The sequence below is a fragment of the Onychomys torridus genome, chromosome 3, assembly GCF_903995425.1.
Source record: "Onychomys torridus chromosome 3, mOncTor1.1, whole genome shotgun sequence".
Lineage (NCBI taxonomy): Eukaryota > Metazoa > Chordata > Mammalia > Rodentia > Cricetidae > Onychomys > Onychomys torridus.
Window position 1 is genome coordinate 4,244,937 of NC_050445.1, and position 14,362 is coordinate 4,259,298.

Genomic DNA, 14,362 nt, shown 5'->3' on the forward strand with positions numbered 1-14,362 from the left:
AGAAGAAGAAACTGGTGCCACCCCATCGAGCCCTGCATTTCCCTGTGGCATTCCCACCTGGGGGCAAACCCTGTTCACAGCATGTGAGGCCTGCCCCCTCTCCTGCAAGGCTTTCCACAGTTCTGTCCCAGACTCCTGGGTTGCTTTTTACTCTCTTCTGGGTGTCATGGCTACTATAGCAGTAGCACAAGACACATGTCATTTTACCTCATTGATACTTCAATCCAAGGATAAGTCAGCTACGGTCAGGTAGAACTTGGTCAGTACTTGTGGGTACTTGCAGCCAAATGACCCAGAGAATGCCAGAATTCTCTCCTGTTTCAGGACTGTGTTGAGCCAGTGCGCAGTGACACACCGCTTCCTCTCCCGTAGGGCCTGCCAAACAAAACAACGGTCATGTTGTCTCTGCTCTTTGCTGTACAACTAGGTAGGAAATGGCTGGCTTGCACAATACAGCACCACCTTCCCAGAAGCCAGTGAATCAGTCCACTTCCAAAAGACATGAGGTTTCTGGCCTCCCAGGGCACCTACACACATTTCATGCACTCACAAAGAAACACATATACACGTGACTAAAATTAAACCTTAAAGAAAAACTGTAATCAGAAATGACTCAACACAATCCTCCCACAAAGAGAAACACCCCATCCCCTGCATACAAAGCATGGACATATAACTTACTCCTCAGCTTAGCCACAGATGGAGCTCACAGTCAACAGTATCTAACAAGGTGTTCCTAAAGTCACTGTCACATACACAATAACACCCATCTGTCAACTACCAGGAACATTTTTATAAAAAGAGAAGAAATGAAAAACCTCAGGGGTAAGGAGGTGATTCTGGGAGGAACTTACAGCCCAGGGTTTACTATTTGATCTTTCAGGGTCTTACCCTCAGAAGATCTTGCATGCAAACCCCCAAATGGTGCCAAGTCCCATTTGAGGATCTTCTGGATGGTGACTAAGAGGGCTTGCCCTTTCTCTGCCTCTACCTGGATCTTCTGTGCCTCTCTATTGCCCAGAGCCATCCACCACAGTATAAAACCCAATGAAGTGGCTTTCTTATTTCTGAAGGCAGGAAAATATTCTCTGCAAGATTATAAGCACTGTGAGGTGAGGATGCAGTAGCTCCCTTGTCTAACACACATGAGGTTTGATTCCCACCACCACAAAAACTGAGTACAATGGTACATATCTCTACTACTCAAGGGGTAAAGATGAAAGGATCACAATTTAAGGTTGTCCTCTGCTATACACTGAGGTCAAGGCTAGCGTGGGCCACAAGACACTCTGTTCCCCACAGTATGCACTTGCTTCTTGGGCTGCACATAGCAATACTACTGCCTCTCAGTCATAGTGGCCATTTGTTCTTACCTGGGCATACATACTACTGACTTGGCTCTCGCAGAGAAGGTGTGTGCATCGGCTTGTAAATGTGGGGTCCACAGTGCCACCATGCGCCTGGATTATCTACACAAAAGACGAAGCCAAACATGCCATCAGTTCCAATTATTCAGGAGCATTCACCATAGGATAAATAGCACCTAACAGCAACATTCACACACCATTCACAGAACCTTCCTCCAGCACTCTAGAGTAGCACTATGCTACTCAAGTTATTTCATAGAAAGTGGAATGCAATGTTCTTACTTAAAACCGAGCCTCTTCAGCTCAGCACTGCTGACGTTTTGATCAATGAGTATGTGGGGAAGCTGCCTGGGTGGTGCACAGGGTGGTGCTCACCCTGACTTCTCACTGGGCACCAGTGGTATCTTGTCTCTTCTACCAAATGCTCCCAGAGCAGATCCACTGCCCTTACAAACCTTCACACTATAACAGAAAGCCACATCAAAGTGTGGTGTGTAAAACTACATCCGAGGGGCTGGAAATGCCTCAGCAGAGAAGACTGAGTACTGCTCTTCCAGAGGACTCAAGCTCAGTTGCTGTGGATATCACTCTGTACAAATAAAATGCTGTTTGGCCAGTGGCTAAGCAGGAAGTATAGGCGGGATAAGAGAGAAGAGAATTCTGGGAAGTAGGAGACTGGAGGGAGACACCGCCAGCCGCCGCCATGAGAAGCAACATGTAAAAACACTGGTAAGCCACACGCCATGTGACAAAGTATAGATTAACAAAAATGGGTTAATTTAAGATAAAAAAAGGTAGATAATAAGCAGCCTGCCACGGCCATACAGTTTGTAAACAATGTAAGTTTTTGTATGCTTTCTTGGTTGGGTCTGAGCGACTATGGGACTGGCGGGTAAGAGAGATTTGTCCTGACTGGGCCAGGCAGGAAAACTCTAACTACACTCAGTTCCCAGCACCCATGTATCTATCTGCCTGTATCTCTAGCTTCACGTTCAGGGGATCCAATGCCTCAAGCATCAGGCACACACACACCATATATAGAACATGAAAACTGATTCCAGCTTTGAAGAAGGAACTATTCTACCCTGACACTGGTTTTACACCCTATGTATCAGCCCAAAGGCTGTCCACCACAGGGAAGAACATTACTGCACAGCAGCTGAAAATGTAAACTTAACACTGGGAAAGACCTGTCTCGATCCGATTCTGGTTTCATCTGCCACTTTCAAATGCAGTGTTTATTTTTATTTTAACTGTTCATAAGTTTAGCCTCAAAGGGATGTGACAAAGACAGCAGTTCCTGCCTTTACCTGCTTCCCACCCACCACCTGAGCTGTGTCCTCTGATAATTACTAATACATTCTAACTCTCTTACAAATTATCTACTGACCTTCCTGTGTGAAGGCCAGGTCATCCAGGTGGCTTCCCATGGTACCCTACGACAGATACTCCCTCCTTGTTTAGGTTTTGTTTCCTGATGCTGACCACTACCTCACCCCACCCTTCACACTGTTGTCTTGAAAGTGTCCATAGAAACGCATGTAAAGTGTGTCCTCAAGTCACATATCCTCTCAATAAGCCTCAGGGCTTCCTCCCGCACTGCCACGGACTCCTCCACACATCCTGCTCTTGGTCTTGAGTCACTCAAGGAAGAAGGGGCACGAGCCAACTGCGGCACTCTGGCCACTCAGACAGCTGCCATGCCCCATGGTGTGAGGCCTTGGCTAGCCCGGGGCATGGCAAGTACTCCCTGCAAGCAACTGAGTCACAGCCAACCAAGCCATTTCAGAAGTCTTACCCAGGAGGGAACTGGAACCTTCATTGGCTTCCTCAGCTTCCTTGCCCCACCTGCCAGCTCTTTAGCTCTGTTTTCACATCTACTTGAAGTTCCCTTCATGCTTATCCAAGGGACTCCGACATCCAGAGTCAAGTCCTATTTCTTGGCTGCCATGTACCCCTTGCTGGATCAGTGGCTTCCAAGTAGAGGTTTGGGGGAAGTGAGCACTCTGAGCTGGACTCATCCATACTGCAGCTGCATTCATCTGATGGGCAGGCTATATGCTACTCAAATCCGAAATCAGCATCTCAACTGATAGTGGCCCTGCAGCCTATGCTGAGCCCTAGCCCCTGGCCTGGCTGGCCCTGATCTTAGCAGTCTCCCTTGACTAAGCCTCTAGTTTCTCAAGTGTCCTGAACTGTCCCTACACCAACACTGCTCTCCCTGTTTAGTCTGCCCGTGTATCCCAGCTGCAAGCTGTTATCCTTGACCTCTGTTATTCTCTTCGCTTCTCTGTCCCAACTCCCCTTATGTAGTATTGCAGGACGAGAGGGTTAGCACAGTGGGGAAATACTTGTTTCTCGAGAGCAAGGCAAGCTTGATCTTCAGCTCAGGTGAGGAAAAAAAAAAAAAAGGTAAAAATCAGAAAAGGACCAAAAACAAAGCAAGAAACTTATGCTGCTGCTCAGTCCAACCCTTCCTTCAAACAGACATTAGCAAGCTTATCTGATTAGTGTCGGACAGTGTCGGCTCAGCTGGCAAGGCTTGACAAGAGCCTTGGGCTCAGTCCCCAGCACCCCAGAAACTGGGTGTGGCAACACATGCTTGTAATCCCAAGTGGCTGCAATAAGTTCAGCTGTTCAAGGTCATCCTTAGAGTTCAAGGACAACTTTTGGAGAGATCCTGCCTCAAACAAGGATATGAAACTCCACACTTCATTGTTTCGTGACCTTTGATTCTGACTCTACCTTTCATGAAGCTTCTCAATACCCTACTCCACAGCTCCCACAGCTCCCAATTCTCCCCACTTTTTGGCTGCTGCAGCCCCTGGACACCCTCTGGCTCCCCAGCCCTATCCTTATACCTCATCCTCTCCTGGCTGGCCCGCCACTCACCCTCCTAATGAGCCCAAAGTCTCCTTACCACACAACACAGAATCTAGTAACTCTGCTTACCCCTTTTCTATACAGCTTGTAAGAAAAACCCAAATCCCACTATCATAGTACCTAACAGAGTATTGAAAGACAAACCTTGTCTCTGCGCTCCCTGACTCAAGAGCTGACCAGGGCTGGACTTGATGGCAGTCCCAATCAGTGTCACAGGCACACCTTCATTAGGCTGTTCTGTCTGGATCGTCTCCCCCTATTCCTGCTCTAATCCCTCCCATGGACAGTCTCATGATCACTTCCAACAGCTCTAACAAGCCCCTTTTCCAGGCTCCTGCATGTCCTAGACCTTCCCACACCACCACAATGCCTACCTCTGTCCTATTGGCTTACCCAGCCTCTGCCAATTCAACACTACCCAGTCTTGCAGCACTGGCACCTAGCAGAGGTCTACGCACCAAGAAGAATGCTTGCTTATAGTGAATAACACTCAAGGTATGTTCCTATTCTAAACTCAGTTTTTATCTAAGGGTGTGTGTGTGTGTGTGTGTGTGTGTGTGTGTGTGTGTGTGTGTGTGTGTGTACATGCTCCATTTTGATTTTTTTGATTTGAAGCATGATTTTAAGAAAGACTTTGGGGTTGGGGGTTTAGCTCAGTGGTAGAGCGCTTGCCTAGCAAGCGCAAGGCCCTGGGTTTGGTCCTCAGCTCTGGCAAAAATAAAATAAAATAAAATAATAAAAAAAAAAAGAAGACTTTTCAAACTTTTTTTCTTTTTCTTTAAAGGCATCCATAAAATAATGAATAAACAATGAGTAAATAAATAGATAGACTACCATTCCACAATTACACCAGTTACAAGTAACCATTACCCAGAAAGGGATGGGCACCTCTCCAGAGGGCAGCATTCATAACGGCACCCATCATACCAGAGTACACACAGAACTTGGTGCATGAGAACAACCAGCCTGCACCCCTCAAGCACACGGACCCCGGCTTCCCCAGCTCACCCTTTTCCAGGTGGCCAGCAGCTGCTTATCCGACATCTGCTCAGGATAGTCCGCAATTGCAAACACACATCCTAGCAAGAAGCCTTCTTCTGGAACTAGAGTAACAGACGTGAATATAAAAAGTGCACTTTGATGATTTTAGTTTGAATCCATAACCTAACTACACTTGAAATGTTGCTACAAATATACTAATCTACATACAAAACCAGATCATTAAAAACAGGACATAATTTGGGTCTAAGCACTAAATCTCAGCATTTCTCCTGAGGCAGCCTGGATACTCTGTGAACACTGACCCTCACTGCGTTGTGTGAAGTACAAAGAACCCTAATTATCTCATTGTAACGCCTGCTTGACAGGTATGAGACTCACACTCCATGGGCGACAATTATTGATAGGTGCCATACTCTGGGAGCACTTATGCAAGCTCGTAACTTATGGGAAAATAGGAACCAGTACTAACTCTCCACTGCCGGGTCATGTCCAAAAAGCTGCTGCTGCTGCTGCTGCTGCTGCTGCTGCTGCTGCTGCTGCTGTTGTTGTTGCTGCTGCTGCTGCTGCTGCTGAGGTGGGGGCTGCAGGGGCAGCTGCAGGGGCTGCTGGGGTGGAACCTGGTGCTGCAGTGCATGAGATGTTTGGCTCAAGTGTGTTGCTTGATTCTGCATCTGCTGCTGCTGCTGCTGTTGCTGGTGCAGGCGCTGGAGCTGCTGCTGCTGGTGCTGCTGCTGGAGAAGGTTGTGCTGTTGTTGCTGTTGCTGCTGCTGCTGCTGTTGCTGCTGCTGGAGCTGTGCTAACTGGTGTTGCTGGAGCTGCTGCTGCTGCAGCTGATGGAGCTGCTGCTGCAGGGCATGCTGCTGCTGAAATGGCTGCAGCTGCTGTTGAGGGCGATGCAGCTGCTGAGGGTGTAATGGTTGCTGTGGAAACTGGAGCTGCTGCTGAGAAAACTGATGCTGATGGACTTGCTGAGGGAACTGATGTGATGGCGGCTGGGGGTAAGGCTGTTGCTGTTGTTGCTGCTGCTGCTGCTGCTGGAGCTGCATTATCTGGGGCTGAAGATGCAGGACTGGGTGTTGCTGAGGTGGCTGCTGGGGAGGATGGTGCTGTGGCAACACGTGTGTCTCGGGAGCGCCTTTAGACTGGCCAAATAGCACAGCACTGGCAGTGGGGTGTCCCTGTTGGCCATGCGCCACCTGCTGCTCTAGGTTTTTTGTGGGTGCTGAAAGGGACTGTAAGATCTAAAAAACAAAAGGAGGGCCAAGTCACTACCAATAATTGCTGGAAGGGACTACACGCTCCCAGACAAGTAACAGTGCATCCACGCAGCTGATACGCCAAACCGCTACATAACAGAGACCAAACAGCAACACCATGCGGCTCTCACATGTACTTTGTATTCAACATCCAGAGAGCAGGATGCTGAATTAAAAAACAGAAAATGGACTAACAAACACTGTAGCTTCAAAATGCTCAGCAGGTGAAGAGCTTGCTTACCGAAGCCTGGCAACCAGAATTTAAGCCCTGGAACCCACTGTACAAATAGAGAACCGATTCCCCAAAGTTGTCCTTGACCCCCCCCCACCTCTCTCACACACACACTGGGGCCCTGATTCACACAAACAGGGCAGCAAGCAAACAAGCGGCAGGATCTGATCCTGCGCAGGCTGGGCTACTAGGAATGTGCCACTCTACAGGGCAACCCCTCCCTCCACACCATGCTTTGCTGCTGACTAACTAGAGAGTGCTCTGGAAATGGCAGCCTTGGCTCCAACCTCACCACAGGTGCAGCCATGTTCTCCGTCCTCCTGCTTCTAGGAATCACCTCCACTCAGATAAGGCAGGGGACACAAGCTCTCACCAGCAGGGCAACTCGGACCGCAGCTATGTGCAGCAGTCCCCATTCCTCCCTCGCTGTGCCCTGGGCAGTGCAAGGGGATACAGAGGAGGGGCAGACGGACTCTAACAAAAGGCAAGCTTAGAGGCGAATGTTAGTTGGACTTGCTGGTATGGACCTGTAATTCCAGACTTGGGATTTGGGGGCAAGGGCATCAGGAGTTCAAGGTCAGCCCTGGTTATACAGGGAGTTCAAGGCTAGCCTGAGCTACACAATTCCGTATTCTCAAATAATAATAACATTATTATTAAGAGGAGGGAGGTGCTGGGGAATAGGCCATGGCAACCTGACCTCCTTTGGTCCTTTCTCCAGAACTCACTGAAGAGCCAGACACCTGTCATCTACAGGGAGAAGGGAGGCAGAGACTGGGGAGGTAAGGAAGCTCAGGGTTCAGACAGCCTAGCTACACAGCAGTGAACAAAAGAGACCTGGTCTCAAATACGGTGGAAGGCAAGGCCAGGCAGATTCTTTCTTTGACCTCCACATGAACACTGTGGTAGAAACATGCCCCCACACATGTGTGAACACGCACATACAAACAAAGCACACATATTAATACTGGAACACTACAGACATGATTAGCATGGCCCCTACACAAGAATGACACGCACACTCATGAAGAGTTCCATAGTTTTGGGATAGGGGAAAGCTCACAAGGCCTCCACTCTACAGAAAGAACTGGAGGCAACTGAGGAGAGCTGAGAGCAGCAGTCTTCCCCAGGGAAGAGCTCACCAATCGGTTATTCCATACCAAACTGTCAATCCTAAAAACATATACAACCAGTAACATACAGACTAAGCAGGTTCTGTTCTATATTTAGGAGTGCATGTCCACACAGAGAAACACATAATAACGATTAATAGAGAAAAAGTCATGGATTTGAATGAGAGCAAGGAAGGGTATATGAGAGGGTTTGGAGAGAGAAAAGGAAAAGAGAAAATTTCAAAAAATAAAAGCTGGGCTCATGAAAGCAATCTTTCTTTATTTTGTACACAGATATATGCCAGCACTAAAAACAGTGCTTAGAATGTACAGCTGTTTAATAAGTATGTCTTTAAAGAATTGTTTTTAAAAGACAATATTCTGCCTTCCTGAGAAATCATTGCAGCTATCGACTATCCTTCCTCAAACAAGCAACAGATGGGACAAATACAGAGACCGCCTGCCACACGAATATGCCAAAGCAGCCATCTGGTGCACTGCTGTCCTCTGCACTATCAACCCCACCCAAAATGACCCCAGAAGAGATGCCCCACAACACCAGAGCAGCTGCCAGGACAGGCATGGGGGAAATCTGCAGTCAAGGAGCATCCCCCTGGACAACAACTGGTTCTGAGAGATCAGCGGATGCAGCAGACTTTGATGTCTATGTGGGGAGGTCATATGGTAAAAAGAAAAGAAGCCCAGTGGTGGTGGCACACACCTTTAATCACAGCACTTGGGAAGCAGAGGCAGGCAGATTTCTGAGTTCAAGGCCAGCCTGGTTCTGAGTTCAAGGCCAGCCTGGTCTGCAGAGTGAGTTCCAGGCTCAGAGAAATCTGTCTTTAAAAAAAAAAAAAAAAAAAAAAAAAAAAAAAAAAAAAAAAAAAACAAGAACAAAAAAGGAGAGCAGGAGAAAGGCATGACGTGGGACTGTTTCTGCCCTGGGCCTAGAAGCGAAGGCTGAAATGTCCCCCATGGCTCACCACCAGAGCTCTGCTATGCTCACACCACCCTCCCATCTCATCTGCCCCAAGCTGAGAAGGCAGCCACCTGAGGAGCCCAAGGGAAAGAGTCCCAAGGACTTGACCATGTGACCATGCCACCTGCAAGCAGCGGTTCCAAACAGACAGCAACTTTGAATCTTCCCTCCTTCAAATTGCATTATCTGAGCTCCTGCTAGAATATAAACAGCATCACGGCATACCACACAAGCCCTAGCTAGGACACACTCGCCATAAAACAGGAGTTGGACATACACCTTCAACCCCTCCACCTTGACCAAAAGGTCAAACTAAGTCTCCCTTGTCTAACATTCTGCAGTTCATTTTCTGTATACAGTGGCGGGGACTCTCGGGAAGCACCACAGTGACCTGAACCTACCTTTGCTGCTGCTAGCTGACCTGGCTCCATTTTGGAGCCAGTATCACTGGAGGACAGTGTCAGAGCAGTCCCTGGCCCTCAGCTCATTTCAGACATCTGTCTATGTCTAAATCCAAACACTTAAGAATCAGTCCTCACACTTAAACCTGCATGTCTGTGAACACAGACAGCAGGCGTATAGTAACTGACCAGCTCTAATCAGTCACTAGGGGGTTAGTCACTAGTCCAAAGCAGAGGGGGATGCCCATGCCTTCAATATGGAATGCATGGCTGCCACTCAGAACTTCTCATGGAAGGGAGGGAGGGATGCAGACTCTTGAGCAGCCAGAAGCCTCACACCTCCATCTAGCTCTCACACCAGCTCTGAGATCTTTTTAGTCAACATTTCCAAGTGTTTATGGTGGGGCAAGTCCACCCGGACCCAGTAACCTCCTTATCTTCTCTCCTGGTGGTGTCACCCCCTCTCAAGGGTGGTCAGAAATGTCCACCCTCATTGCCTCCAGCCTACTGATCATAACACCCCTTGCTTCTTCTAAATGTTCCCAGCACCCTTCCTGCTGTCCTCCACTGCTCTTCTCCTAAGCCCAATCCTACTGTGTGGCCATGAGGCCACACCGCTCCTGCCTCCTGGACACTGGTATGCAGGAAGGCAGGGTGGTACGCCCTCTGTCCTCGGGCTGGAACCACCCTTTCTGTGCAGTCTAGTAGTGCCTACCTCACAATACCCACAAGGAGATATGCCTGGTTTGTCAGATCTGGGGCCCCCTCCCCTCCATGCCTTCCTAGACACACTGCAGAGCTATGGTCAGTCATAAAGGCATGCACCTCATGAACAGTCACTTGACATCTGGGAAGGGACAAAGGCAGTCAAGCAGGAAGTAGTGGGATCTCAGGCCACCAGGGAGACTTCATTCCTAAAGGTGGCTACAGTTCTGGAACACTAGGCCCGAGTTTTTGTTTGTTTATTAAAGATTCATTTATTTTTCTCTTATATGAACAGTTGTTTTGCCTGCATGTATGCCTGTGTTACATGTGCATGCAGTAGCTATTGAGGGCAGAAAATGGTAGCAGATCCCCTAGTACTGGTGTTAGATGGCTGTGAGGCACCACGTGAGTACTGGGACTCAAACCCAGGTACTCTGGAGGAGCAGCCAATGCTCTTAACCACTTAGTCATCTCTCCAGCTCCAACCTGGCCAGCTTTTACCAGACTATCACCACCCCAAAAAAGCCTGAACTCCAGCCTGTATGGAGAACCCTGGAATCTGGGCAAATGTATTTTACCATTTTGACCAAGGCAAAATGTACCTGTTACTTTGACCTCTCCAAAGGTCACAGTCCAGGCTCTGTCCATAACTACTTCCTTGTCCACCATTGGAACCATTCTTTCCACAGGCCTCTAGCTGGGCCCTCATCCTCCCTCCGTCCAGCCTGAGCTTCCTCTTATGTCCCAGGTCACATTAAAGCTGTAGTTGCCAACCTAAACTAGTGCTAGCCATGCCCAGCAGTACGGCCTTCTGGTCTCTGAATCAACCACCCTGCAGTCTCCCATTCTCCTCAGACCCAGTAACTCTCTTCTACCTATCTCGCCTCAGCAGCTGCTTTTTCCAACACCTAAAGAATGGAGTCACCTGGATCTGGACCCGTCCCCTCCACTGTCTCTAGAATCCCAACCATCAGTATTCACTGCTCAAGTTACAGGCTTGGTTTTCTAAGCATCTCTAACCAACAGAGGTTTATGTAAAGCCCTCACTACAATTAAATCCAGCAAAATGACTCTTAACACCACTCCACACCCAGGACATTTGGAGTTCCCTATGCCCACCTCAAATGGCACTGGGTCCTGCCTCAGCTTGTTCCCACAGCCAAAAACTGTTGAAGAAAAACCACAAAGGGACAAATCTGCCAGAACAGAGAAGCCGCCAGCGTAGCTCTTGACCAGGAGGCTTCTGGCTGCCCATGCCCGGCTGCTCCCAGAATGACCCAGTCGCTCCGGCTTCCTCCTACCTCATGCACAGTCTCATCTGCTCCAAAGCTGGTGAGCATTGTGTGTTGTTGAGCCCACTCATTCAGACATCTTATCAGACGTCTCCCTGCCCATCATTCTTCTCACACATCACCTGAAAGGTGTCTAGGTGTCACACCTGCAGCTCTTTCAAAGCAGTAACATCTCTGCTCCCTCACCAGGATCCTCTCTAGCACCTTTTTCTAGCCTCTTGTGGGGCTTCCCTGCTTCCTTCCCACCTACCCCCACCCCTTTATAACTCTTCATACACCTGACAGACGTCAGCACACTCCTACTCCAATCCTGTATGCTTCCCATGAAGAAAGTGCACGTTCTTCCCATGGCCCCATGACAAGCTCCTTGGCTGTCTCCCATGGCTTTCTCACACCACTCAGCTCACTTCTCATCATGTTCTCAGGACAGCAATTCTGTGCTGGCTTTGGGTTTTCACCCAGAGCTGTGTCCCCAGTTCTCTCCACAACCTTTAATTCAGGCCTGACCGACAGCACCTCCTTCGTAAGACTCTTCCTGCCATCAGTCTGAGGGCAGACTTTGACACTGACGTTCACGATAACATGCGCCAACAGCAGCAACACACGAAGAGAGGAGTCTTTAGGAAACCCACTGAGTTCACTCCCGGGTGGACACAAATGACACACTGCCAGGCCATAAGGCCTCACGTAGCCACTGGCTCAAATATCACCATCTGGTTCATGCCTGTTTAATATGACTGTAAAGAAGTTCCCACAAAAACGGGACTCATAAGTAACCTGATCTGAAGGGTCACAACAAAATCCCACTCTTGAATGCAGCCTTCAGCTTCCTGAGACTTACGTGTGCAACATTGGATGGTCGGCTGATCTGCTGGATGTCGGCGTTGTTTGTGATGTTTCGCAACGTCCGGACAGCTGGGCTCCAGGTCCCTAGCATTTCTGATCGCTCAGAACTCTGGAGGTTTTGTCCAGCAGCCATCAAGTTACCCCGCATGTCAGGAGGCAGGATGTCCCCAGGGACAGGAGGGACATTGGCACACAGGTTAATAAGTCCTGGCCCTTTTCCCTGAGGCAGCCTGCGCTGGGCCGTGGTGAGCGGTGGGGCTTCAGCAGGGGCCCAGTTCAAGCTCCGCTCCTGCTTTTCAGGGGATGAATCAGAAGAGTCATCAAACATCAACTCCCCTTTAGACACCTCGGCTCTGGGCTTGGGAGAGAAGGGTTGGTCAGCAGGAGAGGCTTCTGGAGAGCTGGCCGCACTTGACTTCTCCTCAGTGCTGCCCTCGTTCTGAGAGTCCTGCTCTTCGTTGTCTCCCTCTTCCTCCTCCTCCTCTTCCTCCTCCTCATAGATGATCAGACGCGGATGGTAAAAGGCTTCATCCTTCCTGCTCTTCTCAGACACACAGTCCAGGACCCAGTCAGGGGTGACAATCTTAATACTTGCCCTCTTGACAGCACGCTCGTATTTCTCCTGAAAGTGAAGCATAAACACATATAGATGATGCTTTCCTCTCATGCTATAATCATGCAATTGAGGAGGGCGTTTAAGTGGGATGGGGATACAGAGCTGCTGATATCCCTGCCTGATACCCAGAGGCGGAACCCGACTGTGTCTGTGAGCCAGAGCTGTCAGAGGTGCCACAGGATGGGGTTGTTCACTGAAGCGGGAGGCTTCTAAGATTCGGTTTAAATGAACTTTACAGGCAATGTTTTAAGTACATACAGAGAACTAGAAATCTATGGAAAATGAGAAAGTGAAGACCTGAAATCTATTTATACACAAATAAAGCACAAAAGCTTTTTACAGAGATGTCTGTCCAAAACAGACTGACATTCACTAAGGGAACTTTGGGCAAGTACCTTCAAGACAATACTATAAGAATGGTCACAGGGGTGTGGCTGCCCGCCCCCCAAAAAGGAAGTTAAACAAACATTAAGAATAAAACTTAAAACTAGCACTAAGTGACAAGGTGTGATGTTAATATTAACTGCCAACTTGGCACCTAGGAGGCAGGCCTCTGGGGACTTCTGTGAGAGAGTCTCTTGACTCTATTAACTGTATGGGAAGACCTAGTAATTGTGGGCAGATGATGTCCCAACAGAGCATCCTAGACAGTGTGATGGGGAGGGCAAGCTGACTGCTGGCATGCATCTGCATGCATTGCTCCCTCTTCTGACCGTGGACATGCCACTAGCTCCCTCAGGCTCCTGTCGCTGTCCTCTCCCTGCCATGATGGAGTCTCTCCCTTCAGCTGCTTTTGCCAGAGTATTTTCTTGCAGCTTCAAAAAAGAAACTCGGGCATGTTAGTGAAGATCTGACAGGAGCAGGTCTTGGGAACGCTCCCGGAAGGACACAGGTGGGAGTGACAGACTGCCTAGCGAGGAGGGCAGACAGACAGGCAGATGGTTATGAGAAAAGGGCAAAGAATGGAGGAAGCGGGAAGGGCCTGCCTCCCGTGAAGCTTCCTGGAGAAGCAAGAGTTATTACTTGTAATTACTTAAGTTATTACTTAAGGTAGTTTTTAAAAAAGCGTGTGAGTACTGTTCAGTCAAATCACATCCATTTGCTTCTCTCTGGCCAACACACAGAACCAAAACTAATGGCCACATGCTGCCAGAGAACGCACAGCCACAGCTGCAGTTTACGGTGGAGCAAGGATGGCACCAGGCCGGGGCAGGAACACAGAAGGATGGAAAAACGTTTCCAGGCCTTGAGAAGGCCAGGCTCTGTGAAACCAGTTCCTCCTTACTGGTGGTTTCACCTCAGTCTACTCCCAACTGGCTACTTGGGAAAGTAGCTCAAAGGAAACGTAAGAGAGGGGACAGGATGGGCCCCTCCAGGGCATCAAATCCTGAAAATGCAGCAGGGATTTTGTGTAAACAAGTTTTATGGGAGGATTAAAAGATGTTGATTCCTAGCCAGGTGCAGTACAGCAGCCTTTAGTCCCAGCACTTGGGAGGTAGATGCAGGTGGACTTCTGAGTCTGAGGTGATTCTGGTCTACATAGTGAGTTCCAGGACAGCCAAGGCTATACAGTGGTGGGGGGAAGGGGAGTATTTGAATTCCATTACATACAAGTTTTAGGAGTTGGAGATTTATGCAGTATGGGTCCTTGGTGGGCCAGTTACCTTTCAC

At 48.9% G+C, this 14,362-nt stretch overlaps 1 protein-coding gene and 1 non-coding gene across 2 annotated transcripts in view; one reads left to right on the top strand and one right to left on the bottom strand.

The window, feature by feature from the left end:
- Nucleotides 1-219: 219 nt before the first annotated feature.
- Nucleotides 220-14,362, bottom strand: part of Paxip1 (PAX interacting protein 1) — a 32,105-nt gene continuing 17,962 nt past the window's right edge. Inside the window, exons 6-10 of the mRNA XM_036180780.1 lie at nucleotides 12,071-12,697; nucleotides 5,722-6,493; nucleotides 5,259-5,353; nucleotides 1,374-1,469; nucleotides 220-375 (exon numbers count right to left, since the gene is read on the bottom strand). Coding sequence (XP_036036673.1) covers nucleotides 220-375; nucleotides 1,374-1,469; nucleotides 5,259-5,353; nucleotides 5,722-6,493; nucleotides 12,071-12,697 — 1,746 coding nt within the window. The remainder of the gene's footprint in view (nucleotides 376-1,373; nucleotides 1,470-5,258; nucleotides 5,354-5,721; nucleotides 6,494-12,070; nucleotides 12,698-14,362) is intronic.
- LOC118580926 lies at nucleotides 7,682-7,784 on the top strand. Its single transcript, XR_004944587.1, has one exon. It is a non-coding gene; the product is annotated as a U6 spliceosomal RNA (small nuclear RNA).